At 40.2% G+C, this 23,443-nt stretch overlaps 2 protein-coding genes across 2 annotated transcripts; both read right to left on the bottom strand.

Moving 5' to 3' along the window:
- Positions 1 to 46: 46 nt before the first annotated feature.
- fbp2 (fructose-1,6-bisphosphatase 2) lies at positions 47 to 13,380 on the bottom strand. Its single transcript, XM_069682794.1, has 7 exons — positions 13,114 to 13,380; positions 11,005 to 11,167; positions 9,364 to 9,456; positions 8,027 to 8,167; positions 6,874 to 7,011; positions 2,492 to 2,611; positions 47 to 831 (listed from the first exon to the last, which is right to left on the bottom strand). The coding sequence occupies exons 1-7, from the start codon at positions 13,284 to 13,286 to the stop codon at positions 646 to 648; spliced, it is 1,014 nt and encodes a 337-aa protein (XP_069538895.1). The 5' UTR covers positions 13,287 to 13,380; the 3' UTR covers positions 47 to 645.
- A 2,124-nt stretch (positions 13,381 to 15,504) lies between these two features.
- Positions 15,505 to 21,724, bottom strand: LOC138609993 (fructose-1,6-bisphosphatase 1-like). Its single transcript, XM_069682691.1, has 7 exons — positions 21,517 to 21,724; positions 20,506 to 20,668; positions 19,753 to 19,845; positions 19,326 to 19,466; positions 19,073 to 19,210; positions 18,694 to 18,813; positions 15,505 to 16,224 (listed from the first exon to the last, which is right to left on the bottom strand). Exons 1-7 carry the CDS (start codon positions 21,684 to 21,686, stop codon positions 16,033 to 16,035), a joined length of 1,017 nt encoding a protein of 338 aa, XP_069538792.1. The 5' UTR covers positions 21,687 to 21,724; the 3' UTR covers positions 15,505 to 16,032.
- Between the last annotated feature and the right edge of the window lie 1,719 nt (positions 21,725 to 23,443).

Genomic DNA, 23,443 nt, shown 5'->3' with positions numbered 1-23,443 from the left:
TGCAAATATTTCCTCTGATGTTTCAAAAAGAGCGACAATAAAGGAAAAACATGTTTTAATTCAGTTTCTGTGACACGACTGACAGAATGAAATACAGGACGATAAAACAGATGAGATCAACAGTGACATGAATTTTGCAAAGCTGAGAACGTGTTGGTAAAAACAGGAACTTTTATTAGCGGCTAAATTAAACAGTTTTAGGATGTTGAAGGTACAAAAATACATCTTTATAGTCAATGAGAAACTGAACTCTTCCTCTTTTATCTGACGATGAACACTTTTCCATGAGACATGTTGTTGTTGTGCAAACGGAGAAAAAACTGTCGTCATTCAGGGAATTCAGACACAGTCAGCGTTCTTCAACAACACGTGTATCATGTTTAACTGAACTAAAGAAAAATCATTTGCATTTAAAAATACTTCATTAACATTGATTAGCATTTGTTTGTTAAATGACTTTAAAGTCTTTGAATATTTCTTCTTATTTTGATCCAAAAGAAGAGGAACAAGCTGAAAAGTACAGAGAGCTGTGAGGGACACACCCGTCATGTTTGCATTTGGGATGTTTTGTTTCTACTTTATAATATTCATAAAACAACTTTGCTTTTCTAGATTCATAAATACTGAGAGAGTCCTGATGCAGCTCTACTGGTACTTCTGGACGAAGGACAGGTACTCGTTGACGTCATCCGTGGAGCCGACCACGAAGGGCACCCGCTGATGGAGCGACTCCGGCTGGACGTCCAGTATCCTCTGCGTGCCGGTGGTGGCGAGGCCCCCCGCCTGCTCGACGAGGAAAGCGATGGGGTTGCACTCGTACAACAGACGCAGCTTTGTGGGGAACAAAAATGAAGAAGCACAATTTAAACAGGATAAATGTGCATATATGTGCTGTCTATTAACATTTATATCGCACAGTATTTTAAGGGCCAAAAAGCAGATTTCCTCTTAATGACTTTGTTCACCTACAGAGTAAACTTTTAGCAGTTATGAGATGTAATCAAACTGTCATGAAAAAGTTTTGGAGAAGCATATTGTTGCTATTAGTTATACAAGAGCTTCTTTTGCCCTGGCATAAAGAAAAGCTTACAACGAGTTTATGATGAACACATGAATATTTTCTGATAGAAGTGAGTAAATTAAAACATTTGAGAGATAATGTGAAAGTGGGAAGCAGCTCCTAACTACCATGTTGAAACTGTAAACTAAGTGCATTAAAAAGAGGGAAACCAAACAAGGAAACAAAGGACAGAGAAGCAAGGAAAGGTGAAAGGTCATGTGGAAAGAAGGAAGGAAAGAAGAAAAAGAAACACGGAAACTAAAGACAGAAAAAAGGGCAGGAAAAAGGAAACACAGGGACAAATGTGAAACAGGAAGGAAAGAAAGAAACAAAGGAAAGAGAGAGTGTAAGAAGGATGAAATAAGTAAGTAAATCAAAACATGATTGACAGTTAGAAGGAAAGAAAGACAGAATGAATAAAGAACAGAAGGAAACAAAGGAAGGACAAACAGCACAAAGGAAACAACAAGAGAAGGAAACGAATAACTAAAAGAAGGAAGGGGAGACAGAGAAAAGGAGACAGAAGAAGGAAACAATGAAAAGAAACAGTTTGTTCAACTTCACAACTCTGTTGATTTAAATCAAAATTATAATCTCAATCTTAAACACATTACTGATAAGACTCTGTCAGAGATGTAAATAATAACAGTCCGGTCAGTGTAAGGAAACGGGTGAGAGGTTGTGGTTTATCTTTACAACCTGCTCTGAAACGTGTGTGAGCTTTATTTATCTCAGGACGAGAAAAACACTCTCAGGTTTCATCCTGAACGATCCCCGTACAGTGTGTCACCGAGTGTGTTCAGTCCTGTCAGCAGCAGGATGGACTCCAGGGTTGTACCTTTCTCATGTAAATATCAGATCGATTTACATTAATAACACATAAAAACAGAATATTTTAACCCTTTATAACCCTGTGAAGTGAACTGATGAGGCACATTAGGTGACTTGTGGTCTTTGCAGGTGATAAATTGGCCAATTAATTAACCAGTTTGGTTCACTGGGTCCATATCTAACCTTCTGGTTAAGGCTTTTGTATTAGTCAAATAAAGAGTTACTATCTTAAAACAATATCTTAGTGGTTGAATTTTAGTTGAATCTATAACCTTTTGACTACCTTTCCTTTTTTTTTTAGAAACAGGGACCCATGGTTTCCCCGAAAACTACGAAGCAGGCCAACCTTGGATTCTCATAAAGTCGACATTTATGGGATGAAAAATATACGTTTGGATGATGCATAAGGCCGACTAAACAACAGAGAAACATGTGAAGTGCTGAGGTCAAAGAGAAGGCTAAGGCCAGTCGTTCTCTGCCCAACATCTACATTTATAAATAGTAAAAGTAGGTGTTTTAGGTCGTGTATGATGCAGTAAAGTCCGATCGAAATGCTCTCTGACAATGTGGTGGTGGTGATCAGTAATCTGAGCTTCTCACCTTTCCCTTGGGGCTCTTCTCGTTGGCCGGGTACATGAAGATCCCTCCGTAGGCGATGGTGCGGTGAACATCAGACACCATGGAGCCCACATACCGAGCTCCGTATGGGGAGCTGCCGTCCTGCAGGAGACACGTGTGCAATTCAAACATTAGTGCAGGTATCTTTAAATGTCAAACTTGATGCATGATTCAAGTGAGAGTGTCTTTATTAAACATGCATAAAAGAATGACTTTAAAGGGCTTGATTTTAGGGGTAGCAAATTGTATTCTTTAATAGTTATAACCTTTTGATTATGTCCCCCTACAGACTTGAGGGTTGGTCCTCTTTCAAAGAGAAGAGCAGCTTAAATTCATGCGTCACCCCGACTTCCTGCAGAGATTATACTCGGAGGTGGTGATGGTCGGGTTGACAAATTCAGCCGTTTGCGTTCACACATGCAGCCCACCAAGACGATGTCGGGAAACTTTTAGGACTGCGTGTGAAAAAGTGCTTTAGAGAATTTGCTCTCTGTAATTGGTTTTAAAGACTCTTATTTTGTAGTTTAAACATGCATACAACCCTGCGAACCAAATCTGCAGCTCCTCTTTTATTTACTCTGCCAGACGTGCATCGCCCCCGTCTCAGTTGGAAAATTACACCTTCTTATCTCATACGAGGTGTGTTTAAAAGCCTTTGAGGCATTGTAATAAACATCCAAGATGGCTGCCGCTTATGTGGAATGCTCTGAATCCTGTCTTACATATCTAACAACAAACTCTCACATTAGTTCATGTTATGTACAGATCATAAGTGTTGGCGTTACTTAATCATGTCATGCTAAACGTCTGTTTAATGTTGGACTAGAAGCCATACGAGTTGGATGTTTGAACTAGCTACTAGCAGGCTAATGCAACTTTGTACGTTTTATTGCTCTGAATGCGTCCAGGAGCATTTCGGACTCAACCACAGGATTAAGTCCCTCTGAAATTGAAAAGGTTACAATCGGCATATAATAATGATATATAATATAATAATAGTGATGTCTGGCTACTTGGATTCTTAACTTTTAAAAGCACTACAGAGATCCATCTTTTATCTATATTGCTTATCCTGTTCAGGGTCGCAGGGGGGGCTGGAGCCTATCCTAGCTGTCATTGGGAGAAAGGCGGGGTACACCCTGGACTGGTCGCCAGTCAATCACAGGGCTGATGTATAGAGACAGACAACCTTTCGCACTCACACTCACACCTACAGGCATTTTAGAGTCACCAATGAACCTAATGTGTGTGTTTGACTGAAAGAGGAATCGAACCAGGAACCTTCTAGCTGTGAGGCGACAGAGCTAACCACTGCACCACTGTGCAGCCCAGAATGGAACATGACACTTAGATTTTCCTGTGAAAGAGAAAAACTGGTTTGCATACACGGACTCTGTCGCATTTCTTACAGCACATGAGGGGTTCAGAGCGATGCAGCCGCTTTGAGCACATGACAGGATGATGTATAAACAGGTCTGTCAGGCGGCTCATTTGAAAGTTGCAGCTGCAGCAGATCTGCTCCGTTCAGAGATCATGAGCCGTTTCTGACCTGTGGCTGAGGAAAAGTTAAACAACAAACAACAGAGAGGTCAAAGTCCGTCTGCAGCAGCTGCAACAAACGTCAACTCTGCTAAAGGAGGGGACTCACACTCAACTTTCAGAGCACTAAAAGTCTCATTTATTTTGCTTTGTTTCATTAAGTGAATTCACACATTAACGTTTAATTCACTAAAGTTAAAAAGACAAAACTGTGTGACAGTGGATTCTGAGCGGAGCCGCCCTGAGGTGAGCTTCATGTTCAGACGGGCACAACGTGATGCAGAGTCATGTGCTTGCTGAGTCACAGCCTAGTCATCATGTGGGAGTGGGCTGTGTGTGTGTGTGTGTGTGTGTGTGTGTGTGTGTGTGTGTGAGTGTGTTTGTAGAGTATTTCCCAAAAACAGATCCACCCACACAACACAACACTCACTGACACGCAATAAGCACATCCAGCTGGTGACAGTTCAGACAAAATGAAACTTCCGAAAAATAAAGGAAGAGAAAATGAAAGACAGTGTGGGAAAGTTTTTGAAAGAGAGATTCATGAAAATTATCTTTAAAACCGTATAAAACTCAGTTAAAGCATCGATCAGGTGATGTTGACCTGCCAGTTGTTTTTCTTTGTCCAGGACTTTGTTAATAAATATTTGTGTGTCAGTGTTTCAAAACCTTCTAGTGTCAAGTCTTTGGATTTTGGCTCAAAATTGAACATTTAATTATCATAATTTCACTTCCATCAGACTTGAAAATGTGTGTCTCTAACACATCGATTCGGTATGTGGAATAAGAGGAAAACAGTTATAATATCTATTTTCCAGGCTTTAAATGTGAAATCATTCTGCAGGCTGTAAAACCAACAGGTGACAAGTTTTGTGTCTTGAAGCCATCAAAGGAGCAGGTGCTAACACTGAGATATTTCAAAAGGACAAAAGATTTCACCTTTACACTCTCTTTAAACCTCCCTGTCTGTCTTTAAAACAACATCTGCATTCCAGTTCACCCTTGTGAGACAAGTTATGTGCTGTTTCACAACGAAGCATGTGTGACAGTGACCAGCAGTGACTAACAGTGTGGTTACTGCTGCGTTCTGCTGGGTCATGATGGTTGTGTGAAGTGTTACATGACGATGAGTCTTCAACCAATGTAGACGTATAACTGATAGAGGATACAACTGACATTTTCTATCTTCATGTTTAAAATTTGCACGTGATGTACTTTTACAACGTGTAAATGCTGTTATGATCTTTAAACCATCATCAGATGCTGAAACTGACACTTAAAGATGAGCAGGTCTTTAGCAAGGTTAGCGCTGTTGCAACACAGCAAGAAAGTTCCTGGTTTCGAATCCCGGTTTGGACGCAGTGTGCCTTTCTGTGTGGGGTTTGCATGTTCTCCCTGTGCATGCCGGGTACTCCGGCTTCCTCCCACAGTCCAAAGACATGCTCGTTAGGTTCATTGGTGACTCTAAAATTGCCCGTAGGTGTGAGTGTAAGCGGGGAAGGTTGTCTGTCTCTTTGTGTCAGCCCTGTGATTGATTGGCGATCAGTTCAGGGTGTAACCCCACCTCTCGCCCAATGACAGCTGGGATAGGCTCAAGCCCCCCGCGACCCTGAACAGGATGAGCGGTATAGGTAATGGAAGGATGGATAAAAACTGATTTCCTAAAACAACACTTTAAATCTACTGGAAGCAAGTTAACCTGCAATCAGAGAACATAATCAGCTATTTAGTGACGAGCAGATCCTGTGTTTCTTCGTCACAGTTGGGTATAAGTGTTGTAACTGGTCAGAAAGACGCCTCACAGATGCACTTTCAGAATGATATTTCATAAATGTGTAAAATTTTGAGATGGATGCAGATGACCACACAAAACTTTGCTGTCATGTATATGAGCATGCTGCAGAAGTGCTGAGTGTGCACGTGTGTGTGAGGAGATCAGAGTTTCCAGATGACAGTCGCAGTTTCCTGAGGAACACGATGTTTCCTGCAGTAAATGTGTCGCCATCCTGCGGCTCAGCTGACCGGGCTGACACCCTTCGACCTGTCTCGCTGACAATCACGCTCAACTGACCGCTAATCACATGCTGCTCTGCCCGCGGTACCTGGTGGCCTCAAGTGTTTTTCACTTTAACCTTTAAAAGTGATTTTTACTTTGCATGTGTGACAAAATATGCATGCTGTTCCAACAATAACGCACATTTTCTAAGTGTCTACGTGTAAAACAACTGTGAAATACTAATAATCAGTTATTGATCTTGCTGTCAGTGTTTGAGCTGCAGAAACCACATTCTAACTTTAATGTGGTTTAAATGGCAAATAACTTCACATCACTATTCAGTTTCACAATAAAATATGAGGAAGTGTGAGGACGGTTCCTTATTTGAGCTTGAAATAGGCTGAAAATGGTGATTTCTTAATGGAAAACCAGTAAAAAGAGTAAAAGTAGCTGCTCCTCTTTAGGTTTACCATAACTGTAGATTATTTCTGCTGTTTGACGAAGTCGATCTGCTGATAATCTTTGAAAAATCTCTAATAAAACGACTCTGCAAACTAAAAGTCCTCACATAGACTCAGTCGAGCAGAGCAAACGCTTGGTCAGGATTCACATGATGAGCTTGAGAGGCCGCTGGTGTTTGAAATCGGGCCTCAGGACTGAGTCTAAAGAAAGCTTTGTGTCAGCAGAACGAGAGGAAACAAGACTCATCCCTACGGCTCAGCTTCGGTTAAAGGTGTCAGATTCAACGCGACAAACACAAAGTAGAAGTGATCAAAAGCCACAAATTAAAAATGGGATTTCACTTCACTGTGTGTGTGCTCTTTCTCACCTCGGGGTACTTCTTGTGCTTGAGGTACTCGTTGATGGAGGGGTGGAAGTACTTGGCGTAGCCCTCGTTAAGACTGTAGATCTTCCCCTTCGGCTTGATCTTCACGTTCCTCTCGGTCAGGATGAACTCGCCGATGGCCTGAGGAACATGAACAGTAATGTTTAGGTTGGGATTCTCCCCTCCCTTATACTGATGCAATTTGAGAGAAACTGATGCTTAAAAACATGAAAAAGGGATTAAAAAAAACATTTTCAGATTTGGAATTGTGCAAAAATCATTTTATTCGAGGCAAAAAAAAAAAGTGGTAACTTAAAAAAAGAACTAAATGAATCAGCTAGAGAATAAAGTCCATAAAAAATGCAGTATTTCATAGAGAAGCCTGGGAAATACATATTAAATAGGCCTATAATAACATAAAAAAGTTATCTGTATTGACATTTCTGAAAGTCTTAAAGGTGCAGGTGCAACATTTCCCTCTTTGGGCCTTAAGAGCTCTCATGGTTTGTGAATGGCATGCATGAAAACAGCACAGCACTCTGGCATTTGAAGGTTTCTGGATGTATAACAACAACAGAAAGATTACTTACAGGAACATGTAGTGAACCTTTTCATCCTGTAAATACTAAAGCGGCTTTTCTAAAGACAAGTTCCCAGTGATCGGTTGTTTTTCTTACAGATTTCTATGTATGTGTGAATCTAAACCTGGATGCAGAACATGTCCTGCAGCATGTGAGTAAATAAGTTCCTGTTACGGACTGAAAATATGGGTGAAGAGATGATAAAAATGTTGAAAAATGAGCTACGAAAAGGGACATATCCATCACTAAATACAAAAAGGGCTGAAATCTTTTCACTGATATTGAATTTATTCTCTTTTTTTGCCTTAAAGACCTTTGAACCATGTGATTTAAACTTACACTTATGAATTTATTCAAGGATAGTTAAGGTGCTGCACACTCTCTGCCTAATAAAAAGGGATTTATGTGTGTTTACAGCCCCCAAGTGCAGCACGGAGGAATGATTGACAGGATACTGTGTGTTTTCTTAAATTAAAGCAGCTATAGGGCAATAAAAGCATAAAAGGGAGAGACACTCTCTGACTATCCCGAGGAAAACTGTAGACATTTAACCATAGTGAGCGTGAAGTACTCACAGGGTCCAGCATGAAGAAGTTGAGGCCTGCGCCGGTGCTGAGGGCCACCAGGGTGGCGCTGCCGTACACGGTGTAGCCTGCACACACGATGTTGTTTCCTTGCTGCAGGGCATCTTTCTCTGTGGGCTCCCCCTCTGTAGCCTGAGCCAGCCGAGAGGGGAATGGTAAACAAACAAAGAAGAAGACATGAAAGAAGTAATCAGTTCCCCACATACCACTGACCCAAGGGTGTCTGATTCAAGGACTGTATGCAAAATGTCTGAAGGCTCTCAGTCTTCCAGGTCATGGTAGTTCGAAGCTTTATCTAAGCTGTAACTGGACATGGCTGAAGTTCTTGAAGACGTCTCATCCGAAAGGCTGAACTGAACATCAGAACTGAAGAAGGCTTTCCGATGAGAGGTGAAACGTCTCCAAGAACTTCAACCGAGTCCAGTTTCCTTTTGGATTAAGCTTCGGATTGTATGTAAATATTTACAGCAGAAAGGGTTCAATCAACAACAGAAGAGAGGGGCTAAATGGGGCCATACTATGCAGTACATAGAAGCTCAGAATTTGATTAATTTTTATGTTATTTTGGAGAAAAAACAAGCATAATTCATAGTGAGTTTTGGTATACCTAACTATAATACTTTTGCCTATAAGTTGTGATTCACAAGGAAAAATACTGAACCACTCAAACAAGTTATTAAAAACAATCCAAAGCAAAACAAATAAAGGTAACGTATCTATTTGTATGCAATGACACCCACATGTTTGTAAAGATCAAGCAAAAACAATGTGAACACAGTGTGAACACAGTGTGACTCTATTTATCTTACGTATGTAGAAACAACATATTCTGAATTGTTTCTCTGTTTGTGAGGCCAATGAAACAGGGGGTGACCCTTGAAACAATTATACTCCCTCTGCATACAGGAACCTGGATTAGCTGGACAGCGGTGCCCCCTTGTGTCTGCAGAGAAACATTACAACTTCAAGCTGCACATTTTCAAATATAACTAAAAACTATTCTAGCACTCATATCATCGTGTTTCATCAGATGCATTTGTTTCTCTAAAATGTTTCTCCTCCTATACAGTTTTAAAAGTAAAAGCACAATTCAGGAATGTGTAATGTAAGAGAGCTTTGCAGCAGTAAAAAAGATGCTTCACATGATATTTACTGTTTGGAATCACTCTCATGAACACAAGGACTAAAAAAAATTCCTTACCTCCTTTCTAAAAACATTAGCTTAACCTTGTTACTTAAAAACAAGGTTACAAAAATATGAACACTTGCGACTGTAATATTCTTCTCAGTGTCTGCAAGGTTTGTTTATACATCTGTATCAGACTCACCCGTTTGTAGATGGCAAATATGGTGCCGATAGAAGCCAAGCAGTCGATGTTACTGGAGCCGTCCAGAGGGTCAAAGCAGACCACGTACTTTCCCTGTGAAGAATAAAAATCAGGCCAAGAAGTTATGAGGAATTAGAAAAACAAATATTTATAACTGTCACGCTCTACACATTGATCATGAAGTGGGAGGAATAGCTCTAAATTCAGAATAGCTTATTGTGTTAACAGCATCCAGTTGTTAGTTTTGGCTGTTGATTGGAATTAACTGACTTGGCTCCTTTCTTAGTCAGTTCTGAATAATATATGTGTCGTTTAATTCAAAAGCAGCCAGGAGTTCCAGTAACAATGCAATATTTATTCAGCAGATTAAAGACAATGTGGTCACACCTCAGGGCAGCACGGGGGGTAAAAAAGTAGAGCTCTTTAGGGTATCCTTCCAGTGGAGGAAACACAACTAAGAAACCCTCTTAGGTGCCCAGCAGAGAAAATGTGTTGAAGTGAACTTAATAGTGCTCTTCCAGTGGAGAAAACATTATAAAGTGCCCTCTATGTTGCGCTTCAAATGGAGAAAACGTGATAACGTGGCCTTAAGAGTGTCCTTCCAGGTTGCCCTTGTGTATGTATACATGTATATATGTATATAAACTGCTATATTGGGTTACATAACAGTGTGTTTTTGTGGTACAATAGAGATAATACTTATAATAAACAAACTGGAGTCAATAATATATTCTGATTATGATAAAACAATTTTAATCTTAACCAATGTTTAGACTTTCTAAACACTTTCACTGTGCTCTTACGCCCTGTGCACTGCCTGTCGGCACCAGTGTCTGATCGCACTTGAAGCTGTGTGTTGGCTCTGACTGACTTCGTTCCCTCCTGTCTTGATCGTTGCTTGTGTTGTATTAACTCTCAGATGTACGTCGCTTTGGACAAAAGCGCCAGCTAAATTAAATTGTAACATTATAACTGCATGCAGCTGGTACCTTTTTCCCCCCTGCCACTCAGACATTCTTTGTCCACCACTTACCAGAGTAGCACATTTACAATCATCTGTGTAATGAACAAAACATCTATATTGCCTGACTTATAGCCTTAGAATAAGGGATCAAAATACAGAGGTACGAGCAGTAGTTCAGAGAGAGTTCTATTTCTGGTTGTGTCTAAGCCACTAAATAGTCGTTCCATCCTCCAAACTTTTTGGATGCTTGAAGAAACACAACTCCAGATCCAGATCAGACACAGCAGTGGCTACCAAACAAGGAGTAATTGTTAAATGTAACAATTAAATCATGAAAATGTGTGTATGCTGAAATATGTTGTTTAGAAATTGATCTCAGTAACTTGCTATCGTGATTCTTGCTATTTGCACCTTTCAGCTGCATCTCTAAACACGCACTTTGGTGACACCAAGTGGAAACAAGACGTAACTGTTTCCTCAAAAATCAGCTTTACCACATTTTTCTCTTTCCAGCAGATTAAGTTCATGCAGCAAACTTTCTCAGCATGCCTCATTCGCTGAGTTACTTTGGATTAACATATGTGTGCTAATAAACATCATCTAATCAGCTTTTAAATTATAGGACCTACACAACTCTAGTATCTATCTCCATGCAGTGTCAGACGCCTAGTGCTCACCCTCTTATCTTTGGGCGTAATGATGAGCTCCTTGTTCTCCTCAGACACCATGCAGCAAGTGCTGTAGGAGGCCTGCAGCATGTTGATAACCAGGTCATTAGACAGCACGTCCAGCTTCTTCACATCATCCCCCGTCACGTTCACTGAGCCCGCCAAGCCCTGCCTGTGTGGCGCAAACAATCAGCAGCCAGGCTTTAGCCTCACACATGTACAACTTGTTGCATGAAACAGGGGAAAAAAGGATTTAACTGCTTGAAGAGGTTACAGCTGGAGGTTTGAAGGTGTTAAGGTGAAACTTTCATCCTTGGAGGACAACAAGGCGACTATAAATTAACTCTTGAGCAGCAGTCACATGTACAAGATGCATTTAGCCCGCTTGTGGACATCAATTAGCTTCAAACAATGTTGATTTGTGTTCAGTTACATAATCCCAACGTGTGTGAAGCTACTGAATAAGACTCATTCTTTGTAGGTTGGCATAGTTTCAGTAACTCTCCCTATTATGGAACATTTTCAGGGCATCTCTTTACTTCAAGTCCCTCTTTTTAGCATTTAAAGGCTGTTTGTTCACATTGTGTAACTGGGTAATAACAAGCCAAAGCTTAGTGTGCCTAACATCATATTAAGCAGTTAAAATGACAATTTACATTTACAGCATTAAAATGAAACATACACATCAATGTAATGGTAATCGATCCAAAGACATCATATTAATATAACACTGACAGGGACCCTTTTAATGCGAAACATTAGCTTTTTTTTGCTTCTTCACGTACATTCTGCTTCTGATCAAATGCAGGACTTTAACTAGTAATAATAAACAGCTGTGATAAATACTTGATTCTGATTGGTTAATTACAGCATTACGAGGTCTGTTATTTCTCGATAACACACTGTTGCTATGAAGAACAGACCGTTGCTAGGGATGCGGCTCTAATGACACAATCCGGAGGACTACCTGTAATCATATCAATCCGCCGAAAGAAGTCAGGTAAGTTTGACGTTGGCTTGTTTACAGAGGGGCGGGGGGGGGGGTTGGGGGGGGAAGAGACGAAACAGCGGAGAGAAACAATAAAGGTTAAACGATGCAAAAACTGAAGGCTACGACAGAGAGATCTACAAACCTGAAGACGGCACATGAAGTAAAGATTAAACTGAACACAGTACGGGATACGGAGGTGTTTAAAGACAGTGAATGGAAAAGAAAATGTCAACAGACTCTGACAGTGACTTCACCATCAGTGGAAATGTTTCCATTTGATGCGAATAAAAACAGCCAGCTTAGCTCATTTTAAGAAGGCTAGAGTTAACTGTTGCTATGGACGCAGCTCTCACTGTGACAGACTATTTTTAAACGAAAAAAAAAAGAAATATAATCATTTCTTAAAAACAAAATAATTTCCTCCACTTCGAGTCGGGGTCCTGCTCACCATGTCAGGGTTTCATTCCACGATAACAACCTGCTCACTTCATCCCTTACAGGTCGTCTTTTCCAGTAGTGATATTAGTACTGTTTCTTAAGTAAATGCTCTAAATACTTCTTCCACAACTACTCGTTTCTCTCCTGTGTCAACCCTCATAACAAAGAACTCTTCATTGTGTCACAAAAACGTCCTGCAATGTCATGCATTAATCATTTTATCTCCTTCAAGAAAAAACCCTGTGCAGTCTTTTATCACGTCCAGATAAGAGTGTTGAAATGCACCAAAATCAAATACAGCTGCATGACTTCAACAATAAATCATATCAGCACTACTTGCTCCGTCACTTCACTGCTTCAATAGTTGTGTGTTGAAATACTTCTAAACCCTAAATTTACACAACACCTCAAGTCTTGATTCACTTTAAGCTCCAAAATCCACCAACTGAGGGAGTGAAGCAAAATGTCAAACAACTAGCGTTAGCAAGAAGTCTGTGACTGCTGTTCTGCAGCTAACCTTGACCTCTGACCTTTCCACAGAGGTGTGCAAGCAAAATCTTACAAATATGGTTTTATCACATTACATTTAAGGGGCAATTTGCACAATAGCCTTTGAATAAACGCAAATCTTACTCTAAATCAGGCAGTAATGTGATGGTGCATATACAGGATATATCAATGGTACTTACAGGTGAGCGAGGCCGGCCTTACGCACAGCAGAGGAGATGGCTTTGATAGCGGTCAGCATGGCATTGATGAGCTGGGTCAGCTCACCCGTCGCCCCCTTGGCCTGCCGACCGGTCTCGATGACGAACCGAGTGAGGGTCCATACGTCCGTGTCAAACGTCGACTGGTCCGACATGCTGGGTTCTAATCTGGTCCTTCAGTCCCGGAGAAGCGGAAGGGCGAGTGAGCGACCTCATTACCAGCCAAGTCCTTTTCATACCCAAAGCCATGACGGCAGGCCAGGGGATCTATTTGTGAGTGCAGTGGAGTGGAAGAGGGAGTGTGTGTGTGTGTGTATTAGGAGATGGGTGAGGGGGTGTCGGATGTCAGCTGTAGAGAGAGACTGGCACAGTTTAGTCCTGCACAAGACAAGAACAGTTATTCATTTAGTCAGAAGGTTTGCAACATGTGTGACAGCTGTGACTCAAACCTTGGGTAATGTGAGACCTCTTTTGTAAACTGTCGGTATTTTAACCACAATTGTTTGCACATGAACCTGAGAATGGTCTGGTGCTGTGACAATAGAGGAACAGTTCGCTCTATAGGCTTTATCCAAGTTCATGTGGTAATTTGTTTACTTTAAGTTAAGACATCTTGCATTAAATAGAAGCTAAATTTGATGCTTTCATTAAAAAATGCAGCATGAATACTCTGAATACTTTGATCGATGTGTTTTATATGCTGCATCTGACCTACCTAAAAACAACTTTCATATTAAGTTTAAAGGGATTCGTTTTATGCTTTGGGTCTCTGGGATATAAGAGGTGAAGTGAATATTAAGAGAGTAGAAGCAGACACACTCGATAGGTTTCAGCACAACAGCAGCTCAAGTGAGCTTTAAATGTCATTCGGGGTCTGAGCTTTTTGTGACCTTTAGCTTAAAGGTCAAAGTACCTCTTAGTTTTTGAACACAGTGTATCTTCCAACATTTTGATATCTAAAACACTATGAGGTCTTTTGTTTAAAAGTTCTGTAATATATTTTGATGGACTTTTACAAATGCAGACTTGTTTTATGTCTTATTTTGAGATTCTTTAATAAATATACTGCAGATACACGGGTAGTAGTGTGTTATGTATTGTGATATTTTGATAATTTTAAACATAAAGACAACATGGAAAGAACTTGTACTTTTACTTATAAATTGCAGTTTTGGCATCTCAAACTGCAACAAATTGCAACCTTGGCTTGTACTTGCCATATATCAGATTCTATTTATGTTATATGCCATGAAACTTGATACAACATCAATCAAATACTGCATTTTTAGCCAGACGTATGGAAACGTTCATATGTACATGTTCTGGGGGACTGCCTCAGACCCCAAAACTACCAATTTTGCACCTTTTTTCTTTCTTTTTTAAGGCCCGTTATGGTAAATAAGACATCTACTTCCGTCTTTACGTCTCTAACGCTGGTTTTGATGTGTGGTACAGCATTTTGTTTGTGATCCTCTTAAATTTCACGGCACTAGGAGTTCTATATACGAAGATATTGAACCCTAAAACTGGCATGACTAAGACATTTCTTAAAGTGCAAAAATGCCTAAATGACCAATGGCTCAAAACTAAGGTATTCTGTCTTTTCAGTCTAACAAATTTTCTAGAGCAGGGGTCTCCAACCTTTTTTTATCTGAGAGCTACTTTGACAAAATGAAAGTGGCCAAGATCTACTTGCATCACATCGCTGTAATTGCTGGTGGCGCCCCATGTTGATTCTTTTGTCGACTGAAACGTTGGTGCCACAGATGAGGCACACACACTTGTCCTTCACATTCGTGAATAAAAACTTGATTTCCCACTCCCCCGTGGAAATAGTATGTTCTCTGCTTTTTCTTGGCAGGGCCACCTTCACTGTCCATCATACATCTGGCTAAACAGGCTAATAGCACCGAACTAGCTCAACTAGCGTACAGCATAACTGACCCGAATTGACGATGTAGGTTGCTGCAACATTGCTGTGATTGGTTCGGTTAAGACGTTGACAAACTTGACAGTAGCATCACCGTTTTTTTATTGACAGCTGATAGGCCTATCCTCTTATTTTGTATTGGAGGGGGTGGGACATCTGTGTATTTGAGTCTGAACCTCTTGGCGAGCTACTAAAATCCAGGCCGCGAGCTACCTGTTGGTGACGAGACCCCTGTTCTAGAACATATTTGTTGGCTTTACATAGCATATAGATAAGGCTGTAGGTTTCTTGTATATACTTACACCTTTTCTGTAAAGGTCAGTGTACTAAGAATTGTCTTTTCATGCTATAATAAAAGAACGTGTGCACTACACACAAGTAAAAGGGTGAGATTTAAAGATGTGACATATTTCAACAAAAAGAAAACACTGATTTTATCATCTTTGACTCATTTCATTTTATTGAGAGACTTCATCATTCCAAACAGTAGTTCACATTGTTAAAGGCACCAAGTTTTGATTGCATAGAGGTGTATTGTATTTGGTCCTTCACACGTATAGAATGTATGTTCATTCTAATTAAGGCACAACTGGAGGTAAACAGAGCAGGAAAAGTCTTCAGGTTTTGTTTGTTTAAGTGCATTTGTTTGTTTTTTGGCACATTTTTGGTCGTTTTAAGGAATGTGTGCGTTTGTGCGTGTAACTGAGCTTATTAGCCACAGTGTCATGTTTCCACTGAACCACCTTCTTTCTATTATCTGTCAGCGTTCTACAAATAGAACGTGAACATTTCTTGTATGGCAGTAAAACCCTGCAAATCCAAATGTGGTAATATTAAATATTAAATGAGAAACACCCTCCACAAGACATGATCAAAAATAAACTTCCTCATTTCCGGAAAGAGTGCACAGTTTGGAGATGCAAGGTTTTGTTGTAGGACTGTGACAGTTGTGAGAGCGAGTCGCTGTGGTCTCACTTCTTGGCATGTTTCTTGCAGATGGCGACGTACTCCAGCACGTCCTCGGAGGAGCCCATAGCCACCGGCGACCGCTGGTGGATGCTCTCAGGCTGGATGTCCAGGATTGTCTCGAGGCCTGTGGAGGCCATGCCGCCTGCCTGCTCAATGATGTAGGCCATTGGGTTGCCTTCGTACAGCAGCCGCAGCTTTAAGGAACAGGACGAGTTTAGCTTCTATTCTTTCAACTGTTATTTGTTTACAATAATCTAAATGTTTTAGGACTAGGCAACTGTCTCTCCCTCGTCTATACTTCCAGCCACTACCTTAGGTCAACATTACAGCATTAAATGTACCAGCAGTAAAAGGATAGGTCCACAGTCTTAAACAAGTCGGGTGAGCATATGAACATTTAAACATGCATTCTTGCTGTATCGTTCCCAGGACAAAAAGATACATGTAAAGTTTTCAGAGCTAATTTGAGGTTTTAACATTTAGAATTAGGTCAAGAAGATATCTTCCAAAGTTTTAGTCTGCAATTATTGGGCTGAATATTCCTCCCACCACCAGAGCTGAGTAAAGAAACAGTCCGGGGAAACACAGAGAGCTTTTCACACTTAAATGACTGTTTCAAAGATCTTTAAAAGATGCCCACTGAGTTTAACAAGGCTGCTGATGTTAGCTCCAGATTAACTTTCGGACAGAGATGGTTAGTGTATATATTGTTCCGAATCCTTTACATCAAAAGCACACAAGGACGAGATCATTCAATCACCATTGAGAAAAGAAGAAATTATTACAGCATGCAAAATCTGTTTAAGCAGAAATATGGGAACGTGAGTGTTATTTTAAAAAAGGGGAATCTATCCTTTTGGGAGCCAACTACAAAGGATAAAAACGAAAGGAAAACATCTGCCTGTAAATATTCAACTTAAATAAACCCCCTATTTTAAGGTGTTTTTTGATGCCATGATTATTGATATATATTATTTTCTACTCTGTTTCATTGTACTTAAATGTTTTTGTCTGTTAGTTGTGAGAGGTAAATCTCATGTTTGTTCTGAGTATTATAAAAAGCCTTTGATATTATATGACTTTTTAACTTTTTAACTACAGTACATACTGTACTGATAATTAAGCCACTGCTGGCTGATGGAAAACACGTCACGAAATTCGCCACAGACACACAGTCCGTAATACTGCAAATGCAAAGGGTTTCATCAGTGGGCTATAGGCTCAGTCACCATTGTGTTACCTCATTTGGCGATAGATAGTGACTTAACAGACATTTATTTATATGGGAATCTTCAGGATTATCACTTTAAACAGTACCAAGTAATTGTATATTTCGCTGCATTTTAAGCACTAAATTTGCCCTCCTTCTGTGTATCTTCTCATATGCATTTAAAGTCAGCTGCTTTCTACCTTTGTAAAATGTGACAACATCATGTTTGGCTCAGTCTTGTAATCGTGGACGGATGTGGAGAGTTAAGAAACAAAGTGGTAACACTTTCTTCAGTATGGCCTCATGTTACAGTTGACAGTAAATCAACTACTATTGCTTCTGAAAAGTAGTTAAAGTCGAGGTGAAATGAAAAATGTCATTTTAATCCTTTTAGATCACATCCCCGGTAATATTGTGCATCTATTTGACAATTTAGTCAAAAAAAATACAGAAAATCCATGTCTTCGTATTCTTATATCAAGATCTGATAATTTTTTCTTCCAGTAAAACTAAATTTCACACGTGCTTACGTAAGTTAGCACCAAACAATTTCAACCAATCAATCTGCAACATTTAGCCGCAGAGCACCAAGACCGCTCGCTCAGTTAGCTAGCTACTGCGCTGTGGAGAACGTCTGTCTACGCCCCCACTCAACGATCAAATCAAATCCCTCTAATGATATGTCCCGCCTGCACGTCCTGTTTCACTCGAAAATATGTTATGATACCAAAGCTAGATACTCTCCAAATACCGTTTCAACTCGACTTTAAAGCATCAATATTTTAAGCAAAGCAACTATTAAATGATTAGACGTTCAGATTGCTTCACTCTTTTGTAGACCAATTGAGAAAATTAATCAACAGATTAATTGACAGCGAAAATAAGCTTTAATTGCAGGGCTCATCTGTTTACCTGATGCCTGATACCGTCCATTCCTCTATGTGATAGACCTCTGTTGTTAAAACTATAAGATCACATTAATGAGTCAAACTTTGGCACTGTGGGACACATGTCTTCATTGTGATGAACAAGGACACTGTAGTTTATTTTGAGTCGCACCCGCGTATACTGTCCTTCTGCTGTAAATACTTGCTAGCATACCAAATGCACAGCTTAAAATAGGCAAAGTTTTCGTGTAAGAAGTAATTCATACACTACTCACTCCTATTTGAGTAACGGTTACTAAAAACTTCAGTTTCCAGCTGTTTTAGTTAAAATTAAACTGAGAGCAACAAACAGGCTTCAGATGTATTGAGAATTAGACTGTTATTGATTTTGTCTTTTTTATGGGGGTACTGACAAAACCAGAAACATGGAATATGATCAGCCTTATCCTTTGAGCTCGTTCAGCGTGTGTCAGCATGTCTTCATACAATCAACCTGTTTTTAATGTGTAATTCTGTCAATGTTATATGATTTAAAGAGAAAGGAGCAAGCAGCAAAGTGACCTTACCTTTCCTTGTGGGCTCTTGACATTTCCAGGGTATAAAAAGATGCCTCCATACATCAGCGTTCGGTGGACGTCTGCTACCATGGAACCGATGTAACGGGCGCCGTAGGGCTCAGTGCCATCCTGCGGCCATTTAAAATGATGCATTAGTACGCTATTCAACCCTGCTCTGGACAAGTGCAACACAACAATAATTAACATCCACTGTCCCCGATTAAAAAATACAAAGAAACCACAGCTGCTCCAGTGAAGCGGGATACATGGAGAGCAACAGGAGATAAGATAAGCTAGACATAATTCATGTGTTCTTTTTAATGTGTTAGACATTTACATTTAGAAACATACTGTACTTTGCCCAAACATGTCCTGACATCAGTGTTACCTGAGGGAATTTCTTCTTCTGCAGGTACTCTGTGACAGCTGGTTCAAAGTGCTTTGCGTAGCCTTCATTCAAGCTGTAAATCTTTCCCCGCTTCTTGATCTTCACGTCCCGATCCACCAGAATGAATTCACCGATTGCCTGACAAACAAAGAGCAGAAAGTTACAACTAACCTCAGAAGCACGTTTTTTGGGGTTTTTTTTAACAATCAATTTGTGATATTGTGAAAAGAAAGAGAAGAGACGAAGTACTAACTGGGTCGAGCATGAAGCAGTTGACTCCGTTGCCGGTGGAGATCACCATCATGGTGGCGCTGCCGTAGAGGGCGTAACCTGCTGCGACAAGGTTCCTGCCAGGCTGCAGGGCATCCTTCTCACAGGGCTCATCATCTGTGTTCTAGGGAGAAACAGCATAATAAAATCCCCATCCCTTTCATTTATCATTTCAGCTGTTTGTCAGCTACTTTGTTATCTATAACAAAGAAATAAAGAGGAATGGATCCAGGTCATATAACTCTTTGGTAAGGGGGTAATATAATATCTGCATTACATTTTGTCATTTTTATCGTTTAAATTTAAAGATTGTACAATTAGGAAAGCCAATAAAAAATACATATGATGGGGCTATTCCATGACTTTTAATTTGTAAGTGAAGGACAAAGAAGTTAAACCTGTGCTTGTACCTTTTTGTAGATGGCAAAGATGGTTCCTATGGATACGAGACAGTCGATGTTGGAGGAGCCGTCCAAAGGATCAAAGCACACGATGTATTTACCCTGAAGGAAGAAGGAAGAGTCAAAAACCTAATGATGCTATCTCTGTTGGTAAACATGCCCTGTGGAGTTTCCTTGTAAACAAATAGAAGCTATGTTTACTAGCATTACTCACCAAAATGTGTCGTTCAATGCATTTCCTTTATCGTAATACAAGTGTAAAGCTGGTTGTTTAGATGAATTTTACATCCTGCATTGTTTACATTATATGCCCTTGTTAGCTGCCTTCTACTTCTCTGCCCTTGCTGGCAAATTGCTGCATTTTTTCCGCATAACTTCCTATCAGCTGTAGATCTGAGTATTAGTATGTAAGACTGTATTGTCTCTAAAATACCAATGGGATCTTTAACTGTACTGACCGGTGACTATTAATAATAAGAGTCATATTCCTGCTGTGGAAGGGATCAGACTGAAAGTAATTTCATACAGCAGTTATTCAGACAGGAGCTGAACCCAAGCCTTGTTTTACTGAACCTGTTATACGGGATAGGATGGGATCCTATGAGGAAAAGATCTGACATTTACATTAAACCAGAGAAAACTGGATGATCCTGTTTTAGTGTGCTCCCGGGTCATTCCTCAGATGAGTTCCTAAATAAATTAAAGCCTGTTTTCCAAACTTGAGCGCTAGCCTCACTGAAAGTTTTATTTTAACACCCTCACCCTTGTTTCTGGCTCTATAATGATGGCTTTCTCGTTCTCCTCAGACACCAGCACACAGGAGGTAAAGGACGACTTGATCATGTTGATGACGAGATCATTGGACAGAATGTCCAGCTTCTTCACCTGGTCACCTGTCACATTGGTGCTGCCAGCAATGCCATAACTGAAGAGAAGAGAAACACCAGTTAGGAGGAGGGTTACAACTGGTTCTCTAATATTTTCTTATTTGTCTTCCTCTGTTCATTTAAAAGAAGTACAATCCAAACAGCTCTACATTTATAATTGAGTCAAGTTTGGTTTGAATCAATTCATAATCACAACATTCTGCACATCAGATGGGGAAGAACAAACAGCAACTGAAGCATGACACTGCATTTCCACACTGCTTAAGCTGAATCAGAATCGGTCTAATCAGCCACAAAAGATTAGCACATGTAAAAGATTTCTGATCGATTAGATCACATGAAAACAACACAACAAACAAAACATAGTTAAATGTGCTCATACATAACATAAATACTTAGGGAAAAGCTGTATTTTTGCAAGTTTTAACGATTAAAAAAATGTGTTTTATTCCTGCCTCTTTCTACACTGTATAGATATCTAGTATCTTCTAAAACCTGACGATTTCATGATTTGTTGCTTTCATTATGCTGCCTTTGTGAGGATCAGAAGGTGAATAGTGTGCACTAAAGTAAGGTTATTAATATTAAATAAGAGGGTTAAAACTGACCAATACGACTGGCAATAAGACTACACATAACAAACATTAAATGTAAGGTAGAAATATGTTAAATTATATTGCATACAGCGTAAATGATATGAAAGTGGGCGTGGTGGTTTCAGGTATGCGCTTCCTGATTGGCGCATCAGGAACTAATATCTCCTGCTCCATTTGTGCCAACGTGGATGACTGGAGCTGATGCATCAGTAACTGCTACTTTAAAAAGTTCGATATACGCACGAGCACTGTGATTTAATAAAATGACATCTCCTACAAAGTGTACTCACAGGTGGGCGATCCCAGCTTTACGCACAGCGCAGGAGATGGCTTTCACCGCCGTACACATCGAGTTCAGCAGCGTTGTCAGCTCCCCGGTGCCTTTCGCCTTCCTGCCCTCCTCCATAACGAACCGGGTCATGGTGACCACGTTGGTGTCGAAGGCTCCTCGATCGGACATGGTGGCGGATGGTCTCCTGCAGCCTGAGAGTAGAAGTTTGGAGGAAATGCTGCAGGACTTAAATGCTCTGCAACGCGGAACTCAGTGGAGGGAGTGAAGCGAGAAGGGCCAATCCAGAGCAGCAGGAGAGGTGTGGCCCCGCTGGAAACACGACCCGCTGTGTACAAACTGACTCGGGTAGTGATGAAATGGTACATTGACCAATACAGGGATGTGAACAGAATAATAGACGCTGTGCATACCTGGGTGCAAAGTGTGCTTGCGCAAAACCCGTCGTGTACTTTTAGCAGGTCTGAAAACAATAGTGAACGATTTCATAACTCTTAACTCTGATAGTGTGTATCCACATTCTTATTTCTCTTTGACTGATGAACTTTGCAGCTTTTTTCCCTTCTACGTCTATCTATCTGTCTATCTATCTATCTATCTATCTATCTTTCTTAAGGAAGTCCCCTTCCCCTGTTTCAACATGCCCCCATTCACAAAGCCAGGTAATTCCCCCCCTGCTTTAGTGAAGAACAACTAGACTGTCCTCCCAGTGAGCACTTACCCGAACACAATCCAGCACCTGTGGGATGAACAGAAACTAAAATCTTCTGTAGAGTCTTACCAAAAGGTTAAAGGCAGTAGATTAATGCCGATGGATTTTTGTATGAGATATTCAACAATTACAGTATTTTAGGCCCATGACACAAGCTTCCCTGCTGACTAGAAACAACAAAGTGAACTTTTGACAAAGATATCAAATGTTAGACAACATAATAGTAATTAAAACTAGACAGTATGAGGAAAATATCTATGAAAAAAACTGTCATACGTTAATTTTTTTTTAGTTTTGGCAGAAAAACTTTGGTAAGTATGAGACACCAGTTTGTCCTTTGGCTGGCAGGCAGGGATCATCACAGACCATGTGCAAACTGAGTTTCATGGTTCAATCTCAACTCTGATTGGTGCAATTTGAGACATTACAATTACCCCCGGCCTCCCCTACAAAAGTGCAGTACTAGAGTAAGTGTACTAACAGTTTTTCCACCTCTGCTCGAAATTAAGTTAAAACATAAACTGACAATCAGCAACTTTTGTACTTGGTACAAAACTAAAGTGTTCAAGTTTTGTCAACTGTTAATGCTGTTGTAACAAAACGCCACAAGATGGCGGTCTTGGCCAGTCGACCCCGTTTAGGACGGTCACACACCGCTCTGTGCCAAAACACTTGATCATGTAGTGTGTTTTAATAGCCATGAATTATAATGAATCCTCCAGACACTGTATAGCTTTATGTGTGTAACCTTTTGGTTTAACCAACTTTTTACAAACGTTTTTCAGGCTAGGCTGATCTTAACCGTTAAAATAAGTCCCCCAAACCGCACTTCTGTGTCACATAGGAAATTAAAAAGAGAATCATATAAATGCGCCAACTAAAAACTGCCCCATTTGAGATACGTTAAATGTTCCAAGAACTACATTCTTTTGCGGAAGATGAACATTTAGCTAGGTGAGTTGTTGTCACTGTTATTAATATTAAAAAAGAAAAAAATATGAACTACCATCTTGGTAAAATGTTTATACATTTCATTTAACAGTTGATATTTTAGTAAATAAGTCTTTTGACGTCCTGCTGAACGGCTGGATAAACTGTCGATTCACGTTAACATCAACCAACATCGGTTCAACAGTGCGGACGTTAACTATCAAGCTCTTACTTGTTTTAGAGCTAGCGTTGAAACCTTACTGAAGTAAAACAACGCTTAAGTTCT

This window comes from Semicossyphus pulcher, unplaced genomic scaffold (assembly GCF_022749685.1).
Source record: "Semicossyphus pulcher isolate SPU_LCO1_2020_fin unplaced genomic scaffold, fSemPul1.0.p SCAF_6, whole genome shotgun sequence".
Taxonomy (NCBI): Eukaryota; Metazoa; Chordata; class Actinopteri; order Labriformes; family Labridae; genus Semicossyphus; species Semicossyphus pulcher.
This window is presented reverse-complemented; position numbering and strand designations above follow the sequence as displayed.

What these genes read in the sequence shown, in the direction of transcription:
- fbp2 (XM_069682794.1), bottom strand. Translation starts at nt 13,286, where the DNA reads ATGTCGGACCAGTCGACGTTTGACACGGACGTATGGACCCTCACTCGG. An exon ending in TATTTGCCATCTACAAACGG is followed by an intron (nt 8,168 to 9,363) that starts GTGAGTCTGATA and finishes CGGCTGGCTCAG; the next exon opens with GCTACAGAGGGGGAGCCCAC. An exon ending in AGAAGAGCCCCAAGGGAAAG is followed by an intron (nt 832 to 2,491) that starts GTGAGAAGCTCA and finishes TTCCCCACAAAG; the next exon opens with CTGCGTCTGTTGTACGAGTG.
- LOC138609993 (XM_069682691.1), bottom strand. Translation starts at nt 21,686, where the DNA reads ATGTCCGATCGAGGAGCCTTCGACACCAACGTGGTCACCATGACCCGG. An exon ending in AAAGCTGGGATCGCCCACCT is followed by an intron (nt 20,669 to 21,516) that starts GTGAGTACACTT and finishes TCTTCTCTTCAG; the next exon opens with TTATGGCATTGCTGGCAGCA. An exon ending in AGAAGAAGAAATTCCCTCAG is followed by an intron (nt 18,814 to 19,072) that starts GTAACACTGATG and finishes AAATGGCCGCAG; the next exon opens with GATGGCACTGAGCCCTACGG.